This window comes from Podarcis raffonei, chromosome 2 (genome assembly GCF_027172205.1).
Source record: "Podarcis raffonei isolate rPodRaf1 chromosome 2, rPodRaf1.pri, whole genome shotgun sequence".
NCBI lineage: Eukaryota > Metazoa > Chordata > Lepidosauria > Squamata > Lacertidae > Podarcis > Podarcis raffonei.
In genome coordinates, this window is record NC_070603.1 from 112005340 (window position 1) to 112028848 (window position 23509).

Genomic DNA, 23509 nt, shown 5'->3' on the forward strand with positions numbered 1-23509 from the left:
AACTAACTTCGGTTTCAAAACTAACTTTGCATTCTTTGCTCAAGAGAGGAAGTCAGTGCCTAGAACAAAATCTACTTTGAGGTTTGATCGTCAGGAGGCCTAAAAGATAATCCATTTCAGGAGACATTCCAGATTAAAAGGTTTCCTGGGGACCTGCTAACCTAGGTTTTCTAGAAAGGTTGCCACAACCTAAGCACCGGCCCTAGTTAACACAGAAGAGGACACTACATTCTAAAAACTATCTGGACTGTACACTTCTGTATAGCTCTTCTGCATGGAGGAAAACTGAACCACCCAGTTGTCAACTGCAGAATCAAAGTGTTAAGTTTTGCATCTCAACTGCTGTTTGTCTACCAGGCCATTGTTAAAGCACTTCTAAGCCTCACCGATCTCAACAGGAGAATGCTTCTTTAAAATGCTGAACTTAAAAGCATGATTCTTCTCCGGCTGCTAAAGTCAGTAGATCAGCCTTCCCCAACCCAGTGCCTTCCAGATGTTTTGGACTACGAGTCCCATCAGACCAAGACAGAGCAGCTGTGCTGACTGGGACTGATGGTAGTCCAAACATCTGGATGGCAGCAAATTGGCAAAGGCTGCTGTCAATTCTTTCAGTCTTGGAGGGGGAGATAGAGAGAGAAAGAGGGCTTATGTCCAGATTACAATTGTAGTGATACAATGGAGATTAAAAAGATGGCTCCAGCAAACTAGAACTCTTTTTGCTAAAAGTCCCCATTGATGCTTCTAGGGCAGGCATAGGCAACCTTCGGCGCTCCAGATGTTTTGGCTTACAACTCCCACTATCCCTAGCTAACAGGACCAGTGGTCAGGGATGATGGGAATTGTAGTCTCAAGGGCCGAAGGTTGCCTATGCGTGTTCTAGGGGCACCATTTTCTCGCCTCGGGAGTGTGATGAGCAGCAATTTAAAACCACGGTTACAATAAAAAAACTAGATGCCTCGCCCGTTTCCCCTCAAAATTGCAATACCGCCAAGAAGTCCTGCATGCCTGATTTAAAAAGCAAAAAATAAAAGACAAAAATTAGACAACCCCTTTCTTAAAGGCTCCTTAGTTAGAAAGCAAGGAAGTAGCCTGAGGGGCTTCTTCCCGACTAAGGCTTAGGAGGGAGAAGCTTGTTTAAAAGGGGGGGGCTCTTCAGCTTGAATGCATTGGGTGGCCCATGACGGCAGAGCCAGAGGGGGAAGGGACGAAGGCGTCCCCTTCGTGGAACGGGGGCAGGTACAGGGCAGCGAAGGCAGCGCCATTGTAGCCCTGGTGGGGTGGGCCCAGCTGGTGGTGGGCGGGGCCGAGCCCGGGGGGCGGAGCCTGGCGCGCGCCATGAGGGAAGGGAGGCGGGAGGGCCGGCCCGTCGTAATCATCCCGCGAGCCAGCCCCTAAGTTGCGCCTGCCCTTCTGGCGGCGGTTGCAGAACCAGACGCGGACAACCTACAAGGGTGCGGGCAAAGGGGGAGAAAAGAAGAAGACATATATAGGTTACTGCCAAGGCAACTTCCTCCGTCTTGACCCACACCCCCTTCCCGCCATTTCTCGTCTCCCCAGGGGGTTCTGCAAGACCTTCTCTCTTGGGCATTGCAGAACAGGAACAAAGTCTCTTGGAATCACCCCCCCCCCCACTCCATGGCCTCAGGCCCCAACTCTAAAGTCGGGAGTGCTGGGACATGGGTTGCACGTTTTGCTTGTTGAATAATAAACGTCAGAAGAGATTTTTTTAAAAAGGCATTATTTTAACAAACAATAAACAATAATTAAATCTGCATGTTCAGATCTGGCCCCAGGTGGTAGAACCCCAAGATTTGCAGAAACCATTTGCTGGACAACCCCAAACGCTGCAGCGATTTGGGTGTGAATTTTGCTCGTTTATCATCCAGTCCTTTTTTCTTTTGAGTTATGTCTTTTTGGACACTGTAAGCCTGAGGAGTGGCTGTTGTTATTTTTTAAATTGATTTGTAAGCTGCTCTGAGGGCTTTCACAGCTGAAAGGTTGGAAATAAATGCTATAAATGAACGAATGACTGAGCATTCATGGGGGCAGGCTAGAGACGGATATATTATAAATGGCAACAACACAGTATTGCGAACTCCACACGCACCCCACCCACAAAATACTGTAAGGAGCTTGAGCCCATCGTGTTGGACTGGGCTCATTTTGATGGCGAAAGATTTATTTTTATTTTTGCCAGGAGTAGTGAAGTAGCAGGCGCTTGGGAAGGTGAAGAAAGATGGTTGTCACTCACATCCTTCTCCAGGCTGAGGTTATCAGCAATCTGCTCGATCTCGTCCACGTTGGGCTTGGGGCAGCGCAGGAAGTAAGACTCGAGGGTGCCCCGCACGCTGTTCTCAATGCTGGTACGTTTACGTTTCCGGGCTTGGATCATGGCAGACTCCATGGAGCACAGCTGCTGCACAAGGGATAGCCATGTTTGGTGACGCTGCCAAACCCACAACCCAGACCCACAACAACCCACCCTTCCCATCAGTGACTGGGCAGACTCTTCCACGCTCCTCATGTGTGCGCTCACTGACAGAGCCACAGGGAGACGCTGGGAGCCTCGATAACTCCCTCCGGATGTAAGCCTCGGTCAAATGACTCCAAAGTATATTCACCCTCTGGGCTGGCCAACCAACCAACCAACATTGCTACACCACCCTGATCGATAGCCATTTTGGCAAATCCTAGAGCCTCTTTTAGGATGCAGGTGGCGCTGTGGGTTAAACCACAGAGCCTAGGACTTGCCGATCAGAAGGTCGGCGGTTCGAATCCCCACGACGGGGTGAGCTCCCGTTGCTCGGTCCCTGCTCCTGCCAACCTAGCAGTTCGAAAGCACGTCAAAGTGCAAGTAGATAAATAGGTACCGCTCCAGCAGGAAGGTAAACAGCGTTTCCGTGCGCTGCTCTGGTTCGCCAGAAGCGGCTTAGTCATGCTGGCCACATGACCCGGAAGCTGTACGCCGGCTCCCTCGGCCAATAAAGCAAGATGAGTGCCGCAACCCCAGAGTCGGCCACGACTGGATCTAATGGTCAGGGGTCCCTTTATCTTTACCTTAGAGCCATTTTTACCTTTGATGTTCTACTCTGGTCTATTCTCCCCCTCTCCAATATCAGAATTGTCCACTGTGCTTCAATCTGTTCTAAGCCCTTCATATACCACCATTTCCCCAGATGCCCACCACCACCAGCTTTCCTCGCTCTTTAAATTCTGAAATGCTTCCCCTCTCTTTTTCTCATATTCCTACAAACCTGGCCTAACACAGCATGGGCTCAACTGATGTTCTCAGCCCCCACTGGGCTGTTTTAGTTGTTGTTGCCGTTCTCCTCAGGCTTAAGGTGTTCTTTGCTTTCTTTAAAAGGATTGTACTTCTGCAAATATTGAGGCTGCCCCAAAGCCCATGACACCTCTCTTTTGGGGATGGACGGTGGCATTTCTGCTAAGAAGGACCAGCACTGGGTGTACGATACACAATCTGAAGTTAAGATTTCCTGGTTCTAACGATTTTCTCCCAAGTGATCGCCTCTGAGCTTTCTCCTCTTGGCGTTCAGGGAAGCTTTTAACGTTTGATGCATTACTGTAATATTGTGTTGGAAGCCGCCCAGAGTGGCTGGGGAAGCCCAGCCAGATGGGTGGGGTATAAAAAAATTAATTAATAATAATAATAATAATAATAATAATAATAATAATAATAATATCAAGACCTGCCTTGGATTCATTTCCTCTCCCCTTACACACTACACACTCACATTTGCCAAATTGTAGCCCTTCCACACACACATCCTTCCTCTGTTCTTATAAGCTAAAGTTCTGGTTAATAGTCTGTTCATCCTCCTTCTCCCTGACCTGGCACAGTCACATCTTGGTCTCTAACTCCACTGCCAACATAACTTAGCTCTCCTATCACTCTGCCCACAACACTGGGTTGTTGTTGTTTTGGCTCTTTTATATTTTGTACAAAAACAAAAAATAAAATAAAACCAAACCCTCAAATCAAGCGGCGTATAAATTTCATGAAATAAATAATAATAAGCAGATAGTCTTTTTCTTGTCAGTTACTGGCTTCCTTTCTTTAGCATGGACTCCTTGCCTTACTTTCCAAAGCCTAACCTTGCTTTTTGTATCTCTGCCAGTGCCAGATTTACATATAAGCTAAACAAGCTATAGCTTAGGCCCCCCCCCAATTTTTTTACTATTAATATACTTTTTCTTAATTGTATTTCAGTTCAGCAATTACTTTGATAAAATACATATTTTGTTATGTGCAAATGGCTTTAGATACCTATTAGGTCCATAAATTACCATATAGCATATATTCAACACAAAAAACAGCGACAATTTGTTGTTGACAAAGGACAGCTGGACATATAAAGGGCCCCATCACCTTCAGTAGCTTAGGGCCTCATCAAACCTAAATCCGGCCCTGATCTCTGCCCATGACCTTCACCCCCTCAAAAAAAAGTATCCAGGCCCCTTAAACAACTTCGCCCAGTCTCCTTATCCCTGAACATTAAACTGCCCGCCTTGAGATGTGCAAATGGTACCCCCTTCACCTCCTTCAAATCCACTTTTCCTTCGTCGGCTTTGTCATTTTCTCTTCAGCCTCACGCCCAAACATGATGATGAAGCCTTAAGATAGTGCTTGTCCACAGTGCCCCCTAGATAACCTCATCTTTCCCTCCACTTAGAAGTTACTGGCCCTGTATTTTTATTGCTGTAGCAGCATCTGAAATTGGTTCTGCATACCACCTTGATATTCCCATAATAATAATTTATTATTACCCCGCCTATCTGGCTGGGTTTCCCCAGCCGCTCTAGGTGGCTCCCAACAGAATTAAAAGCACAATAAAACATCAAATATTAAAAACTTCCCTAAACAGGGCTGCCTCCAGATGTCTTCTAAAAGTCAGGTAGTTTGTTTATTTCCTTGACATCTAGTGGGAGCCACTACTGAGAAGGCCCTCTGCCTGGTTCCCTCTAACCTCACTTCTCGCACGTCTATTCCTGAAGGGTGGCTTATAAATTTAATACATTTTTATCACTGTTTTGGACTGTAATCTCTTTGGGGCAACGTATTTTAGAATGAACGAGTTGCATTGCACCAAATCACTGCATGTGGAAAACAATTTCTGTGAGTGGATAGCAACTATCCCTCCTTTTCCTTCCTCCTGCCGCCGCTGCACCCGTTAGATTTGCTCTAGGGTTTCTCCCCCTACACTCTGGTATAATTTTCGGGAAGTGCAGGGAGAAAAGAGGGAAATGAATTCTGCTGCACTCGCGGACCGGTGTGTGCAATGACTTAGCTCAGGGGTAGGCAACCTAAGACCCATGGGCTACAAGCAGCCCACGAGGGTCGTTTAACTGGCCCACGAGCCGCCCCCAAACTGAGCCACCTTCTTGGCGAGTCCCCGTGCGCTGTGCTAAACTGGCGCCATAAATCGCGACTGCGCAGACGCAGATAATCAGAGGCGTGCGCACACTCGCACGCACGCAATCCGGTCCACAGAGGGATCTCCGCTGGAGTGAACCGGCCCAGTCAAGGTAAACCTTGCCGACCCCGGATTTAGCTGGATATAATATAATAATAATTTATTATTTATACCCCGTCCATCTGGCTGAGTTTCCCCAGCCACTCTGGGTGGCTTCCAATCAAGTGTTAAAAACAATACAGCATTAAATATTAAAAACTTCCCTAAACAGGGCTGCATTCAGATGTCTTTTAAAGAGAAGATAGCTGCTTATTTCCTTCACATCTGGGGAGGGCGTTCCACAGGGAGGGCGCCACTACTGAGAAGGCCCTCTGTCTGGTTCCCTGTAACCTCACTTCTCGCAGGGAGGGAACTGCCAGAAGGCCCTCGGCGCTAGATCTCAGTGTCCGGGCTGAACGATGGGGGTATACAGCCTTCAGGTATACAGAAGCCCATCAATATTGCCAAAGAAACTCTGCGCAGCCCCAGGCAGGGTGGCAAGCAATGGTTTGATGATAATAATTTAGCAACCTGGACGAAGACTTCTCCCCAGCCCCAGGGACACGCCACTCAACTCCCTCTCTCCAGAAGGCTCACCTCCTGCAAATTCTCGTTGGAATCAGCTTCTTCCAGCCAGCGCTGGAGGAGGGGCTTCAGTTTGCACATGTTCTTGAAGCTGAGCTGCAAGGCTTCGAAGCGGCAGATCGTGGTCTGGCTGAACATCTTCCCTGCGGGAGGGAGAAAAGAAGAAGACAGGCAAAAACCAGATTTGGGGACAGGAATGCAGGGAGTGCGCTAGAAGCAGAGGTAGGCAGGCAACGCAACAGGAACGGTAGCTCTGCATGATAATTGGGGACTTCCCGGGCTTTTTTCTGGCCCACGTAGGACCAGTCTGGATAGTTGGCCTTGGTGAAGGCTTGACGTTTTCATCCCAAAAAGAGTTTTTGATTTGAGTTCCTACTGAAATGAGGCAGCATTTTGATGTTGTGTTTTAATCTTGTTTTTAAGTTGTATTTCAATCAATTGTTTTTATACCAGTGTTAGCTGCCCTGAGCCCGGTCTTGGCTGGGGAGGGTGGGGTATAAATAAAATTTAATAATAATTATAATAATAATAATAATAATAATAAGCACAGCCTAGACTCAGATCGGAGGCAGCCCAAGATTGGAGGCAGCCATTCCTGGTTCAGTTGCCTCCAAAGGAGGGATCCGTGATAACTCTTGTGAGTTTTCACGACTAGCCACAGGCTTATTTTTTCACACAGGCTTTCCCCAGGGGTAGGGGGAAGCCTGGGAAGTGTGTCTAGAGGTCCTGGGCTGCCCAGATGACAATACACCCCTCTTGGCCTCACTGATGTGGTCCAAAGGAAAGCAGAGCAAGACATTTGGCACCAGATTGGCTGCAGGAGTTTTTAGAAAGAGCCATCCAACCACCTGTTGCAGGCATAGGCAAACTTGGCCCTTCAGAAGTTTTGGGACTACAATTCCCATTGCTCCCTGACCAATGGTCCTGTTAGCTAGGGGATCATGGGAATTGTAGTCCCAAAACATCGGGAGGCCAGAGTTTGCCTATGCCTGATCTGTTGCATGCTGACAGCTTCTGGGAGCCACAGGTGAGAGACAAATGCAGAGGGGACCAACGGAGGAAAAACTACCCGAGGAGGAGCACAATGTTTCCCCCACCAGAGGCACAAGCCCTCCTTTAGCAGCCCATCCACCACTAGTATATATGCACCTTGGCTTCAGGCAGAATAAATATGCAACTTGCTGCTCTGCCTCAGCCAGCAAAATGTGTTGATCCAGCCCAGGCATAGGCAAACTCAGCCCTCCAGATGTTTTGGGACTACAACTCCCATCATCCCTAGCTAAGAGGACCGGTGGTCAGGGATGATGGGAATTGTAGTCCCAAAACTGCTGGAGGGCCAAGTTTGCCTATGCCTGCTCCAGCCCAATAAGCATTTCCACCTGCTTACCCCCATATCTGGAGGAGGGGAATAAGTTCATTGCGTTTGACTTGTTTCTTGATTCCGACACTGAACACCTCAAAAGTCTCCTTTGTGGTATTATTATTATTATTTATTAATTAACACTGAAAAATACCCACCATACAGCAGACCCAGGGCCAGTCCCACGTCTGCCTGAGTAAAGCCCAGCGAAATTCTTTTGTGCTTCAGCAATTTGGCAAACTCTTCCAGATCCTCAGAGGTAGTAATAGGAACCTAGGGAGAAAGAAGGGAGAAAAGATGGACTTTGGTAAACAGAACAAGAACAAGGACGGCTTGTTTATGGGAAAACACACCAAATTAACACCACAGCCATCTCACACCCAGGGGTTGTAGCTGTGTTTCCCATTCAGGCTCCCAGGCCTCAAAGCCTAAACCATTGGTCACCAGTTAACCACCAATATTCCCCCAGGAAACAAGTAAGACTTATACAGTGGTACCTCGCAAGACGAATGCCTTGCAAGACAAAAAACTCGCTAGACGAAAGGGTTTTTTGTTTTTTGAGCTGCTTCGCAAGACGATTTTCCCTATGGGCTTGCTTCGCAAGACGGAAACGTCTTGCAAGTTTGTTTCCTTTTTCTTAACACCGTTAATACAGTTGCAACTTGACTTCGAGGAGTGGTAGCCTTTTTTGAGGTTTTTTAAGACTTTGGTGATTTTTGAAGCTTTTCCAAAACTTTTCCGACACCGTGCTTCGCAAGACGAAAAAAAATCGCAAGACGACAAAACTCGCGGAACGAATTAATTTCGTCTTGCGAGGCACCACTGTAGATTCTGACCCGTTAAGCCAGGGGTAGAGAACTTGTGGCCATTGCTATTGAACTACAATTCTCATGAGGCCCACTGAGAATCGCCAGTGGTCAGGGACAACAAAAGCTGCAGCAAGCGCCATAGCTTTCCTGCCACTGGGCTAAGCCATGATGAGGTTTCTCATCAACTCCGTTCAACAGACAGGTCATATATGGTTGCATATATAGTGGGGAAGCCAGCATCATAAGTTGTAATTTGGGGAAAAACACTAGAAGCATCCATGGTAGCTATTTCAATTGCTTTTGTTTGATTTGCCCCTTGCAAACAGCAGAAAGTCAGCAAATTTTTGGTAATAAACCTGATTTGCAATGGGGGTCAAATAATTTTGATTGCATCTCTCTCTCTCTCTCCCGTGTTGTGTGTGTGACTTTTTGTGAATTAGACGTGTACATTGCATATCGGAAGCTGATCACCAAAAGAGTCCAGGCAGGCTCTCAGCCCCAAAGCTAATTTAGCTCTTAATGGCGGAATATTCCTGCCTTGTGTGTGTTTTTTTTAAGAGCATCTGGATACAAACATATTACTCATGTGCAGAGGGAATGACACTGATCAGCTACCAGGCCCTATTAGCCTGAAAAGCCTTGGGACAAGGCTAGTGTATGAATAAACCTATTTCTCAGTGATGATACCGGAATCCACATGGCAGTCAGTTTCTTGGCAGTCAGACCAGTTTTTTCACAGGGACAGATTAAGTAACTGAACTGAGTGTGTTTCTGAGGATACTTCCCAGACTGGTCTGCCAATGAGCAGGTGCTGGGACAATGTGGGGAAAAGTCCCCCCAGGGAAGAATTTTTCTTTGTATATACTGCTGCCACGGAGGATGACTAATCACTTAAAACTTGCAGGACTAGTCTTTAGCATATGTTATCTTTCTTCAGACACGATTAGATCTTTCTCCCAGTCTAGTCAAGCAAATAGCTTCTCTGATAAACTCATATCCTTCACAAATACCAGGGGAATCCAAACACATTGATGTTTTGTTTTTGAACTAAAGGAGCTGATCGCCTTAGCCTTGGGCCAGAATCAAATGGTTGTCTGAATGTGTCCCTGTCTGATGGCCCATCAGAGCTGATCACAACCCTTCCCAGGAAAAAAAGGGTAGGACAGAATGAGGAACCCCATTTTCCAACTTCATATTTTATTTTTTAAAAAATGTTTTCTAAAGTGCATTATTTGAGTGATTCTGTTACTTCAATCAACTAAAAATGGAAAAAAATAGGGACAAGGTTTGGGGGGGGATGAAGTACAAAAATTAGACTGTAGTAAGTTAAGCTTCTAGGTTCTATTCCAAGATGAAGAATCAGAAAATGTAAAACTATCAGATAGACCCTGGCATGAGAGATTTTCTCTGCTGGGTGCTCAAATAATTTGGCCAGCTTTGGATATTAGTCTGCTTCTCCCCACACATCAAGGTGAAATTTGTTGTAACACCTCAGGCAACCAATGTCTTGAAGCAGCCCTAGGAGCCACAGAACCACCTGAGATGCTTCAACGCTTATCTAAGAACTGGAAAATTCAGGGAAATCTAACATCCGTTAAGACAGGGGCTCCCAAACTTTCTTCCTCACAGACCACTTGAAAACTGCTGAGGGTCTTGGTGAAGATTTGTCTGCTTGTTGTTGTCAACTGCAATGCACTGCCACCGTATGTAACAGTTGCTGCCAGAATTCTAATCGCAAAAGGCTGGAAGGGAGAGGATATTCCATCTAAATAAGAATGGCAAAACAAAATAAGAGAGTACGCTGAGCTGGTGAGATTATCAGCAAGGTTAAGAGACGTTACAGACTGCAAGAAGAGCAAACCTATCCATTCTGAAGGAAATCAGCCCTGAGTGCTCACTGGAAGGACAGATCCTGAAGCTGAGGCTCCAATACTTTGGCCACCTCATGAGAAGAGAAGACTCCCTGGAAAAGACCCTGATGTTGGGAAAGATGGAGGGCACAAGGAGAAGGGGACAACAGAGGACGAGATGGTTGGACCGTGTTCTCAAAGCTACCAGCATGAGTTTGACCAGACTGCGGGAGGCAGTGGAAGACAGGAGTGCCTGGCGTGCTCTGGTCCATGGGGTCACGAAGAGTCGGACACGACTAAACAATATGTGCCAAGAGCCTTTTATCCATCACCAGCTACTTGGGTTTGTCCTCACACACTTTAGCATTAAAGAGAAAGGATTCTAGGGCAGGCGGAACATCTGATTTTTAAATCGGATCTCTCTCTCTCTCTCTCTCTCTCTCTCTCTCTCTCTCTCTCTCTCTGTGTGTGTGTGTGTCTCAAAGCAAGCACTGCCAGAATTCTCATTGCTGGTACCTCTTTTTAGCTTGAACTTGAAGCACCCCAAAATAAGGACTGAGGTTCACAAGAGCATACACAAAGCCCTGCGCAAGGAAGTAGACAGGGTTCCTGCTCTGCTATCTTTCACCCCTCAACAGCCCAGAGAGAGATTACAAGAAGCAAAGGAGATTAACAAGACCTCAAAGACATGTAACAGGCTATGCACCATTCTTTGACTCAAGTTTTGCTCTGGGTGTTGTTCCCAGCCTTCTGCTATTCAACAGTATACTTTCCCCATCTTGCCACAGACGGTCATGCTGCAGTCCCTAGGCCAGGGATAGCCAACACGGTACACTCCCATGTGTTGTGGACTCAGATCCCATCAACCCAGACAGATTACAACCAGGGATGATGGGAGCTGTAGTCTGTCTGGAGGGTCCCACATTGGCTACCCCAGATTGGTTGAAGTAGCCCTCTTTCTTGGTGCCAATCTCCCACACAATTAAGAGTTGGGAGTTCTTCCATTGTCAAAAGACCTGGAGTGTCTAAGACAGGCATAGGCAAACTCGGCCCTCCAGATGTTTTGTGACTACAGCTCCCATCATCCCTAGCTAACAGGACCAGTGGTCAGGGGTGATGGGAATTGTAGTCTCAAAACATCTGGAGGGCTGAGTTTGCCTGCGCCTGCTCTAAGACCACTACATTCAGAAGTGCTATGATACCACTTTAAACAGCTATGGCTTTCCTCCAAGAATTATGGCAGCTGTAAAGATGTTGGTAAGGATGTTGAGAGTTGTTAGGCGACACACACACCAATTCCCCTCACAGAGCTACAATTCCCAGAGTGGTTTAACAATCAGTCCCTCTTTCCAGGAAAATCTGGGGAATGTAGTTCTGTTGTGTCTCCTGACACAACTCTCAGCACCCATAACAAATGACAGCTCCCAGGATCCTTTGCGGGAAACCATTACTCTTTATTAAAGCGCTGTCGTAGCGTTTTAAATGTGGGAGGCAAATGTGGCCAAAGCCAGATTTTTTACGCAAAGACGGATCAAGAAAGGCTGGAGAGATACAGGAAAAGTCCAGTGCAGTAACAGTAAATCAGATTGGTAGTTGGGTTCCTATTGAGGATATTTGTCGAGTCAACAGGACAGTGATGAGGAACTGAGGATTGGCAAAGATGTAGTGTAACTTTGGAATGAATGTGTATTAAGAACAAGAAGTAATAGTAATTGTGGTTGGAGGCACGGAACACCATTTCTCACCCACCCAACTTTCTCATTTTTAAAAAAATACATGACAGGATTTTGGAACCTGAGAAGTAGCAGCAGAGCCATTCCCCTGCGCTCCCCCCTCAAAAAACACACCCCAAAAAAACTAGGGTAGGGGGGAAAGAGTGAAAAACCAGCTTAAAAGCTGTAGCTTGATCAGCACAGCAGGGTAAACAGCCTGAAAGATGAGCTGGGGCCCTTCTCGTGCCCCCCCATACCCCACCCTGGCAACATCATCAGTGAAAACTTTTGCCTTCTGACAATTTTGCCTTCTTCTAGAAAAGGTGGTGTTGTCCTTCCCCCTTCAGAAAGAGCAAAAGTAGATTAAAAGGGTCTTTTGTGTTCCCCCGCCCATCCCACTTCCATTGATCTTTGGGCAAGGGGACAGATACTGACTGGACCCAAGTGCAGATACCTCTGGGCAGGGTTCGGCTCGCATTGCAGATAAGATATTTTGCACCCAATAAAGAATGCCTGTTCCGCAACACTTCGAGAAAGGCAACACTTCTACAATCGCCCCCTTTAGCATTTTAAAAATATTTATTATGAACTCACTTCTGGAGCAGGCTGGCCAAACAACAGCCCCAAAGCTGCAAAGGCCCTCAGATCTCCTGGAGATCACAGGAGACGATTTTAGCATAACAAGTCAACTGTGCCTCCAATACAGTTATTTGAACTGCCTCAACATAAGGTTGCCACCACTATTTCTGGCCTTAAGACTATTCCTCTTTTGAAAGCCGGTTGGCGTTCAAAGCTTCTCTGAATTTCAGAAGTGTGAAAAAGTTCGGAGAGAAACAGCTATTGGTGGCATTTATACAGCTGCCAAACAACCTTGTTCTCTATGTGGATATATAATCAATTTATGAAAATGCAATAAAAATGGTCAGCAGAGAGATAAACTCAGTTTCACAGCATGACTTGACATGAAAACAGTGGGTTACAATTCAAAGAAGGTGCTGGCAGGCCTCTGGGGTGGGTTTTCCACAAACGGGGTGCCACTACCCAGGAAGGTGCTCACTCAAAGCCAAGTTTCCCTTTTTCCCATACTTGTTTCAGGATTTAAAGCCAAATATCCTGCACAGCCGACCATGACCTCTCCTGAGATAGGAGAATTTAGGTATAGGCCTACTCAGTAACGTCAGTAAAACACCTCTGAGCACATACAGAGTGCATTTTCTCACCACTAGGCAACCACTGCCAGTTCCCACACATAACTGAGCTCCCAGGAAGCCTGTAGCCTCACATGGCAATAGCACCCTTTCTTATACAGTGCTACCTCGAGTTACAAACGCCTCAGGTTACAAATGCTTCAGGTTACAAACTCCGCTAACCTGGAAGAGTTACCTCGAGTTGAGAACTTTGCCCCAGGATGAGAACAGAAATAGTGTGCTGGCAGCGCAGCAACAGTAAGAGGCCCCATTAGCGAAAGCACGCCTCTAGTTAAGAACAGTTTCAGGTTAAGAACGGACCTCCGGAATGAATGAAGTTCATAACTAGAGGTACCACTGTAGCCTGCAGGCAAGCACATGATTATAGATGTCATTTTTATTATTTTTACTTTAAAAACGTTGTTTCTACGAGGTAGAACGATGTTTATTCCCAAGTAATAGGGTAGGAGAAAACTGCCTTTAAATTCAAAGCACCGCTGAATGAATGAAGAGAATTTCAAATGCAACATGGAATGTGCCTAGAGCCCTTTAAAAAAAAAAATCAGGATTGAGAACCTTTTTTTGCTTGGTTTTTGCTCTTAATGTTTCTGGAACGTAGAAGCAGATGCAAAGCACAGAATGGGGAGGAAGAGAAATTGTCTGCCCCCCCCCAATTAATGCATAAAGGTAAAGGACCCCTGACAGTTAAGTCCAGTCGCGAACGACTCTGGGGTTGCGGCGCTCATCTCGCTTTACAGGCCGAGGGAGCCAGAGTTTGTCTGCAGACAGTTTTTCTGGGTCATGTGGCCAGCATGACTAAGGAATCAAAGCAGGGAAGAACCCTGATAGCACAGGGCACAGAACGGACTTTGCATCCCTTCCTCTACTTTGCGTGCCATGGGAGATGTTGAGAAGGGCAAGAAAATCAGTGTTCAGAAAATCGGTGTTCACAGTGCCGCACAGCTGGAAAGGGAGGCAAGCACAAAACTGGCCCTAATCTGCATGGTCTTTTTGGCCAAAAGACCGGTCAAGCCGAAGGTTCCTCTTGCATGGAAGCCAACAAAAGCAAAGGTATAACCTGGGAAGAAAATACACTGCTGGTTTACTTGGAAAACCCCAGGAAGTACGGTATATTCCAGGAACTAAGATGACATTTGTTGGCATTAAGAAGAAGGGGGAGAGGATGGATTTATTAGCATGCCTTAAGGAGGCCACTTCTAATTAATGGCTTCTAATGCCTTATTTCACCTTACAAATGGAAATGACTCTCTGATGAGATTGGTTTTTAAACTTTCCATTTTTGCATGCATTATATTGCAACGACTTCAAAAATCCTTCAGCCAGAGAACTTTGATGACGTATGGTTCTTAACGTATGCACTTGTCCTTGCATTATAATTTATAGAATTGAATGAGTACAGCCAGGGCGACTCTAGTGTTTCCTGATCGTGTAATTAAAAAAACGACAACCCCTCTCTGTCAAAAAACAAAAAGCAGGACAAATACCTTTATTGGGATCAACCAAAAGTTAATGATCAAACTAGACATCAAATTTTGCAGGACTCCTCTTTGGACTGGATGTTATGTTCAACAAAACTGATAAAAGGAGGGAAAGACTTAGGGGAATGACTGAAAAGGCTCATTGTAAGCCATGGTGCGATTTATGAAGAAAACGCAATTTCAGAACTCAAAACAGAAATTTACTTTTGCGAATCACGAGATGATATGGGATTGTGGTGTCATGTGAGGGGAAGACAGACAGACAGACAGACAGCGCAACCATTTGTACTAGACCCTCAAAAATGATTCTTTGACCTTGATTCAAGTAAAATGCAAATTCAGAAACTGTAAACCTTATGGGTGTCAGAAATGGCACTGCACACACATGCAGAGGATAAGTTAAGGGGACATGTTGGGAGAGCCCTGATCCCATCTGACAGGACATTTAAAGTGGAAAACATTTGCAGGACACATATCCAGCATTGCTCTTTGTAAGTTTTAACCCCACTGCCAATCAGTTGTGCTGGGTGACTAGTATTATGGTATGGGGGGGGGGGAATGTCCCTGCCTTCCACCATGCTCAGAATTATAAACTTCTACAATCCACTTCTGCTTAGTCCTTAGCTTGGAGACTTAGAAAAGCCACCCCAACACCACAAATATGAGATATGGGGCAGCTGAGATGAGGAGAAGAAAAACCATAACAGAGAGTTCCTCCCACCCACAATTTCTCATTTATAGAAACAGGATGTGTTCCACAGAGAATATACAGGAATGGCCATGCAGTCACCTGCAAAAGAAGAAGATATGTGCCATCTGGCTGTGGGCTGTAAGGTTTTCAATAGGCAAGCTTGGAGAGTTTATCAATGATCAATGCCCCTGGGCCACAGCAACTTTCCATTTTAAACCCAAGCGGAAATAAGCAACATTGATTGCTTTTGCACAAGCTGATATTAAGGAGAGGCTTGTAGAGATGACGGGATAGAACGAACTATCTAGATATCCAAAATCTTCAGTGGACTCTGGCACTAAGTTTTCAGACGTGTCCTTGGAATAAATAAAATCCTAAGGAATTCTTCCCAGCAACTCTGAGGCCACCAGTAAGTATCTCTATAAGCCACATAATGAGGACGGGTTCCTATACCTAAAGGGGGTCTCATAAGTCATCTTGTTTAACACCCTGCTACATACTGGAAATTGAGAAGTAGAATATTACGTCACAATAAGGGCTGTCTCTGCTTGGAGACCACCACTGAGGAAGAGCTCATTACTCCTCTAGGTAATTGCTGAACTGCTCCATTAACACTCAAGGAAAATCTCCCTCCTATAAAAGCCTATAGGCTCTTGTCTTCTCCCTCTGGGGCAGCAGAGAACAAGTTTTTGCTCTTTATCTGATGCATGTCCCACCCAGAGATAGTTTTGTTTCTACTGTCAAACCAGGTACACACCCTGTCCTCAGCTCAATCACTTTGTCCGGTCCTCCCCAAGTTCGGAACTCTGCATTTGAAGAATTTCCTGCATGCCTGTCTTCTGAGGTTTCGGCTATCCTTCTCAGCTTTGTGCCATCTGCAAACTGTGATAAAGATTCCCTCTATTCCGAAATGAAATCAATAAGAGAGACTGTAAACTGTTTCAATATGCAGTGACTGCCGCAAGGTTACTTCTGGCCCAAAGATGGAAACAGGAAGAAATTCCAACAGTGGAAGAATGGAGAAGGAAATTGACCGAATATGCAGAATTGGACAAATTGACTGGGAAGATTCGATACCAGAAAGACCAAAAGTTTATCGAGGACTGGGGGAAATTTACAGAATATCTGAAAAATATATGTGATACACAGACAACGCTTGTTGGTTTTGAAGAGACTCCGTGAAATAGTAAGAAATACTGCAAAAAAGAGAGTAAGAGGAAAAGGAGTGGGGAAAGGCAATATCATGTTTAAAAATGCGTCAATAAATAGAAATTTTTCGAAAGATTGACAGAGAAACTGAGGGAAGTCAAAAATTGAAGCATGAGTGTAAAATAATTTGTTGACTGTATAAAACTTGTTTGGAAAATGAATAAAAATTATTTTTTTTAAAAAAAAGATTCCCTCTATCCCTTCTTCTAAGTACTGTAGCCACTGATAAGAACATAAAAGTATATCAGGTCCAGGACTCATCACCTCAAACGAAACCTCCCCCCCCCCATTTTTCCTCTTCCAAGTTCTTCAATAATCTTTGAGGACAGTTTCCCAATCATTTGTGAATCCACTGAACAGTAATATCCTCCAGCTCACGCTTAACAAAAACTTTTTGTCAACTGGGTTTTGCTGAAAACAAGATAAATTGCATCAAGCAATTGCCACAATCTGCTAAGTTAATAACTCAATCAAAAAAGTGATTAACCTAGCAGGAGCCAGCATGGATTTGTCAAGAATAAATCATGCCGCGCTAATCACTGCGTTGTTATCAAGATGCTTCTAATCTCTCCTAGCGGTTTTAGTGTGTTGGCCTGCGAACACCTGGGGAAAAGGAGAGTTCAAGTCACTGCCTCTCAGCCTAACCTACCTCACAGGGTTGTTGTGAAGATTAAATGAGAAGGGGGAGAACCACACACACCACCATGAGCCTCTTGGAGATAATGGTGGGATATAAACAGACACAGCTATTAGCTATGAGAGCTAGGCAGAACCTCCAGATACAGGGGAAGCCTAGCAGTGGATACCAGTTATTGGCAACTAACAAGGAGGGCTGCTGGATTCATGCCCTACTTATGAGCTTTCTAGAGTGCCTGTCTGGCTGCTGCTGGCAAAAGAAGCTAAATTAGATGGACCTGATCCAGCAGGGCTCTAGTATGTAATAAAATCGAGTAGTAGTTGGAGAACCCAGAGCTTACATTCTGAAGAGAAAGTACTGGGGTTCAAACCTGCCCAGAAACACCATCATCTAACCTTGCAACCCTATGGGAGTTACATGCAGAACATGTCACCATCGTGCCTCATGCATGCAATTAAGTATAGCCCAACCACAACACCGCTTGAAGTAGAAAACAGTCAACCAGAGGCTAGAGGTTTTTTAGACTTGAATCATAACAGTTCAGATCCCTGCACAAACCCTGAAATCTCATTTCCAAGTTTATTCCTGGTAGTTACCACCAAGCCCTTTGCGTTTTAAGACTGATACGAACGCAGACTTTGTGGCTTTAACCATGTCCTGGTTTTCCTCTCCCCCAGACAGACCACCCTTTGCTTTAAGACCTGCGGCATGCTGAAAACAGACAGATATTCACTTCCTATTTCATACAATAACTATGGGGTACCCAATTAAGTTGACAAGACAGGACAATAGCTAGCAATGTGGAAAGTAGGCGCGTCCATTGCACCATTTACTTGTTGAACACTCTCCATATTTCCCTTTCCGTAATTCTTGTCCTCTCTCACCATCCATCTGTAGGGCTGGGAATCCAAAATCCTGTAGAAAGCAGCTGCCAGCCCGTGTAGGTAATACTGAACTACATGGGCTCGACTCTGCAGAAGGCTGTTTCTTATGTCCCTCTCTCTTCCCCCTGGGGTTCCCAGACTCACAACAGCATCCTTACCTCATCTCCGCTGCCGCCGCCATCCTCCTTGACTTCTCCAGAGGCTGCCTGCCCACCGGGGCTGCTGCTGCCATTACTCTGGGGACTGGTCTCCTCGCTGCCAGTCAGGCTGCCCAGATCATCATCCTGGCTAGCGGGGCTGCTGGAGCGCTGGGGCTCGTCGCCGGGTGAAGCAGCTTCACCGCTGTCTCCAGGCGCAATGCAGGCCGAGGGGTTCGGCACAAGGCAGCCACCTGCCCAGGTGTGCACATAGGAGGGCCCCGGCTGCTCAAAGTCAGGCTCCACTTTGATGTCAGGTTTGGGGCCTTGGCAAGTGGCTTCCCCGGGCTGAGGGACCCCATAAGCTCCCATCATCACCCCGGGGTGGTGACTCCAGGCATCTCCAGCAGAGAAGGGGTACCAAGTCCGGGGGGCTTCCCCTCCGCCGGGGTGGGACTCGAGCATCCCTCCCGGAGGCCCGTAGTCGGGCCTGAACCCAAATCCCTGCCCAGGGGCTGCCCCACTGAAGGCTTCAGGCAAGAAGCCTCCACTAGCTTCATGGTGAGGAACAGCAGGGATGTTGCCAAGGTGAAGCCCTTGGACAGGGAAAGGATAGGGGCGGTCTAACTCTCTGCCCAAGTGCCCAGCCATGGCGAACTTGGTTGTTTTCTTTTTTTCTGGTGCTTATTAAACTCAAAAGTGTCCAGGAAGCAGAGTTATTGCTTTTAATCCGAAGGTGGGAACCCAGGTGTGGATAAACTGATGCCAGCAGAAGTTCAGACAGTCCAAAGAAACGCAGCCCCAAAAAAACCTTCCTAGGTCTTCTTCCCCAAATCAGATTTCTCTCTTTTCCTCAGCTCTTGCAGCCACTCAAAGGATGTTGCCACCACCACAGAGAGACCCCTAAATGGAAGCCAACTTTAGTAGCGCTCACAGTTCGGTCAGTCAGGCCCGGGGGTGAAGAGGAAAAAAATAGAGAAAGCTGGAAGCAAAAAAAAGCTGAAAAGATCTGATCAACCAGCTGACCAGCAGCTAATTCTTTTTAAAAGGTTAGCAGACTTGGTGCATTCAAGTCTGCGTCCAAGAATCCCGGTGCAAAGTGAGATGTGAGGAAAGGGTGCAGAATAGATCCGCTCTGTCTATAAGTTGAAGTCAAGGTGTGCAGCTGGCTGAAGAAGAGACCAGCCAACGATGAAATGTCCCAAAAACCCCGAAGTGGTGAGAAGTGTCCCCAGACGCCCAGACCAGGCAGAAGCTGCAGAGCTTCTCCGACCTCCACCAGTGGGGCGGATTTGAAAGCCTTTGGGGCCATCCTGAAAGCTGCCCCGCCCCTCCGGCTTAAAGAGATCCTGCGCGCCCACCCCTCCTTGCTGCCAGGCATTGGTCGAAGGGGAGTAGATCGGGAGTGAAGACCCCCGCCCTCCCCCTCCCCAGCTTCAAAGGGCCAGCAGCCCCCCAACCACCGCCAATGCCATGGGCCCAACAAAGCTCAGCAGGGCCCGGCCATTCTGCAGCCCCATATGGCCCATTCAGACCTAGACAATAGAGCTCGGGCCTCTACCCCTGGAGGGGGTGTGTGTGTGGGGAGAGATGGCCCTGTGAGAGGGGCAAAGGATCTGGGGGGCTTCAAAGCCAAAGGGAGGAGGAGTTGAGAAAGCTCAAAAGAGGGCGCCCTGTTGGATGGGGAGGAGGTGGGTGGGCGCTTTTGGGGTTCCTGGGAGGGTTGGTGGGGACCATGGGCCATGGAGGGCTGGTTCAGGAGGGAAGGGGTTAATATTAATTAATGGGTTATGAACAGGGATACTCTCATTTTCCGACTCATCTTGAAATACTGCCCCTCAGGCCAAGCCAGTGCCGGATTTACTTATAAGCTAAACAAGCTGTAGCTTAGGGGTCCACTCTCTGGGCGCCCCCAAAAAAATTTAAAGGAAAAGAACTGGATGTACATTTCCAAAAAAAATACATATTTTGTTATGTGCACATGGCTTTAGATACCTATTACGTCCATAAATTACCATCTAGCATATATTCAACACAAAAAACAGCAGCAATTTGTTGTTGACGAAGGACAGCTGGACATATAAAGGGCCAGTAGCTTAGGGCCTCATGAAACCCAAATCCGGCCCTGGGCCCAACCTAGATTCACAAAATGTTTAGGGTTATGCATACCCCAGAAAAAAAAGCATTGGTTATGAACAATGACCAGCAGAAATACCATCATTTCTTGGTTTATAGGGGGAACAGTTGTTGACATTTTTTCTTTATAACAGAGCTCTGTCAATGGCAGGCTGGCAGGCAGAAGTTCAGGAGGTAAAGATTTCCATCTCACTTAGAAGTAGGGGGGCCTGTGGCCCTCCAGAAGATTTTGGTCTACAATCCCCATCCATCTGTGACCAATGGACCTGCTGGCCAGGGCTAGCAGCAGTTGGGGGTCAGACACCACCTGGAGGGCCACAGGCTGCCCCTCCAGTCTCGGGGAATGGGTGTGTTGGAAGTGTTGCCTAGTGGCCGAAGGTGGGAGTGTCAGGGCAAAGCAAGCTTGTTTAGTAAGGCATGCATTTATTGCATTCATATCTCCCTTTTTCTCTAAGGAACACAAGGTATTTTGTGTGCGTCTCCCTGTGTTATACTTATAACAACCTTGTGAGGTGGGGAAAGTGATTGGATCTGGGTCAGCCAGCAAGTTTCATGTGTAAGTGGGGATTGGAACCCAGGACTCCTCAAGTCCTACGCCAGCGCTCTTAACCACTGCACAGATGGGAGCTGGCTGGAATTGTATATAAAATTTAAGCGCTTTTAATTTTTATTTGGTACAGCATAAAATAGACAATTAGAAGAAAAATCATTTCCCATCCTCTGCAACCATGCAATAAATAAAAGGATTAAAAATAATTGCCATTTTAATAATAATAATAATAATAATAATAATAATAATAATAATAATAATAATAATGTGCCATGTTGTCCGAGAAAACAGATAAAATTCTGCAGCTAGGATGTAAACAAAATCCATTTCTGAATTATTGCCAGGCTGTCTACTTTTTGCTAATGCTTTAGGTCTCTATTGATCCCAATTTGGATGAATGAAAACAATTGGTCTCTTCTGAACTGCATCTTCCTTCCCATGAATCTCAATAGCTGGGTAAGCTTAAAAAGGTAAAGGGACCCCAAGAGCAATTTCTTTCATGGTTTGTGTAGGCGAATTTGCTGTTCTCCATGCCTTTGCTAACAACTGTAATGGCAGCAACTACAGCCTAACAGCACAATCCTATACATGTGTTCTCATAATTTCTAATTGAGTTAAAAGAGGTGGATAGATTTGGAGCCTTGCTCTTCAGTATATCTATCTGAGATTGCAAAGACAAGTTAAGCAGGAAGTGGGGGAACATAACAAAAATGAAACTGACTCAATAAAATTTCAATTTGCTACCTAATTGGGGGAGGGAATTCCATTCAACAATTAAAAAACATGAGTATACAATTCATAAATGTTAAATCAGTACATTCCCACAGTACAAACATTTCAGCCCAGTCCTGTGCGTGTTTATTCAGAAGTAAAACTTACTGAGGCTGCAGTTCTAGTCCTGCTTACCTGGGAGTAAGTCCCATTGAAATCAGTGGGGCTTACCTTTGAGTAGCCATGGTTAGGTTGGCAGCCTGAGTTCCTCAGTGAACAGAGAGGAAATTTAAGAAAAAGATGACCAGGGCTGGATGCAGCCATGATAGAGGTATATCAAATTATGTATGAGTGTGAAGAATTTGGACAGAAATAATTTTCTGTCTCCCATAATATTGGAGCTTAGAGTCTTGTATCCAAACAATAGTATACAATCGTAGGCATATCTGTTACTTCTACTTCTTGTGTTTACTCCCGAGTAATGGGTATCAATTGCACTGTGTTCTTCTTCTTCAATATTTTCTTGGTTTACAAAAGAACATGCCTTGTCTCTTTTTTCAGGTTGTAAAGTCTTTTCTACAAATCAGTTACATTCAATATGAGACATTAGTGTTGAGTCTGTTATTCCTAGTTCCCATGACCGCAACACAATGTGTATCTAAGATGTGCCATGAAATCCAAACTGGGCAGTGTTTTGGAGTTGTCGCCTTCCCAAGTTCCTCTCTTTCCTCACAGGTTTATCATAGACTACAATCATAAAGTTGGAAGAGACCATAGCTGTCAACTTTCCCCTTTTTTAAGGGAAATTCCCTTATTCCGAATAGGATTCCTCACAAGAAAAGGGAAAAGTTGACAGCTATGGAAGAGACCCACAAGGATCATCTAGGCCAACCTTCTGCAATGCAGGAATCTTTTGCCCAAGTGGGACTTGAACCCAAGACCCTCAGATTAACTTTATTGTGCTCTACCAACTGAGCTGTGTGCAGTTTCTCCCCATTTCCCACCCACCCACCCAAAAAACCTTCTTTAAAAGTTCAACTAATCTGTAGCACGGTGGAATGCGGGTGGCGCTGTGGTCTAAACCCCTGAGCCTAGGGCCGATCGGAAGGTCGGTGGTTCGAATCCCCGCAACGGGGTGAGGTCCCATTGTTCGGTCCCCGCTCCTGCCAACCTAGCAGTTCGAAGGCACGTCAAAGTGTAAGTAGATCAATAGGTACCACTCCGGCGGGAAGGTAAACGGCGTTTCCATGCGCTGCTCTGGCTCGCCAGAAGCGGCTTAGTCGTGCTGGCCACATGACCCGGAAAAACTGTCTGCAGACAAAGACCAGCTCCCTTGGCAAGTAAAGCAAGATGAGCGCCGCAACCCCAGAGTCGTTTGCGACTGGACTTAACTGTCAGGGGTCCTTTACCTTTTTAATCCGTAGCACAATCCTACACCTCTTTAGTGTGTCCTACTGCATTTGGTGGGGTTTACTCCTAAGTAAGTATGCATGGGATCATGGCCTTAGAGATGATTCACAGAACTGAACCTAGCTCCAGCTGTATCTTGAGTTAAATTAAGTTACATTAAGGATTAAATTTAAAACTATAATGAATTTTTGGGGGAAGTTTAAGATAACTTTTCTTAAGAAAACCAGAAGCTTTCCTTTTGGGGATAATGGGATTAGAGATACCTAAACAACATAAAAGTTTATTTATGTATGCAACCACAGCAGCTCCTTTGCCCAAAGGTGGAAAGAAAACAAAAGTCCTGACCAAAGAAAAATGGCAACAAAAACTATTGGAATATGCAGAAATGGCGAAACTTACCGGAAGAATAAGAAATCAAGACAAAGTATTTTATAGATAGTGGAAATCATTTAGAATATATTTTCAGAATCCTTGTAAACAGATTAAATCATTAGCAGGATTGATGTAAAGACATGTAGTGACGTAACAATTATTGAATGAAATGAAATAAATAATAATTAGGTTTAACTTGGAAATGCAGTAAAAGTATTATAAATATAAGCATTAAAAATTTGTCCAGTATCACCTTATAGACCAACTAAGTTTGTTCTGGTATAAGCTTTCGTGTGCAT

The 23509-nt window shown here is 45.7% G+C and overlaps 1 protein-coding gene, 1 long non-coding RNA gene and 1 pseudogene across 2 annotated transcripts; 2 read left to right on the forward strand and 1 right to left on the reverse strand.

Moving 5' to 3' along the window:
- Nucleotides 1–277: 277 nt before the first annotated feature.
- On the reverse strand, nucleotides 278–19320 carry POU5F1 (POU class 5 homeobox 1). The gene is made up of 5 exons (XM_053378699.1): nucleotides 18053–19320; nucleotides 7575–7689; nucleotides 6069–6199; nucleotides 2252–2416; nucleotides 278–1443 (listed from the first exon to the last, which is right to left on the reverse strand). Exons 1-5 carry the CDS (start codon nucleotides 18680–18682, stop codon nucleotides 1153–1155), a joined length of 1332 nt encoding a protein of 443 aa, XP_053234674.1. The 5' UTR covers nucleotides 18683–19320; the 3' UTR covers nucleotides 278–1152.
- LOC128408695 (uncharacterized) lies at nucleotides 6193–23405 on the forward strand. Its single transcript, XR_008329155.1, has 3 exons — nucleotides 6193–6278; nucleotides 21089–21173; nucleotides 23159–23405. It is a non-coding gene; the product is annotated as an uncharacterized LOC128408695 (long non-coding RNA).
- Nucleotides 13872–14199, forward strand: LOC128408690 (cytochrome c, testis-specific-like; annotated as a pseudogene).
- Nucleotides 23406–23509: the final 104 nt, after the last annotated feature.

Coding starts and splice junctions, on each gene's coding strand:
- POU5F1 (XM_053378699.1), bottom strand. CDS start 18,682: ATGGCTGGGCACTTGGGCAGAGAGTTAGACCGCCCCTATCCTTTCCCT. Junction 6,200..7,574: donor GGCCCTGGGTCTGCTGTATG/GTGGGTATTTTT, acceptor TCCCTCCCGCAG/GGAAGATGTTCAGCCAGACC. Junction 1,444..2,251: donor ACCTCAGCCTGGAGAAGGAT/GTGAGTGACAAC, acceptor GCACCCTTGTAG/GTTGTCCGCGTCTGGTTCTG.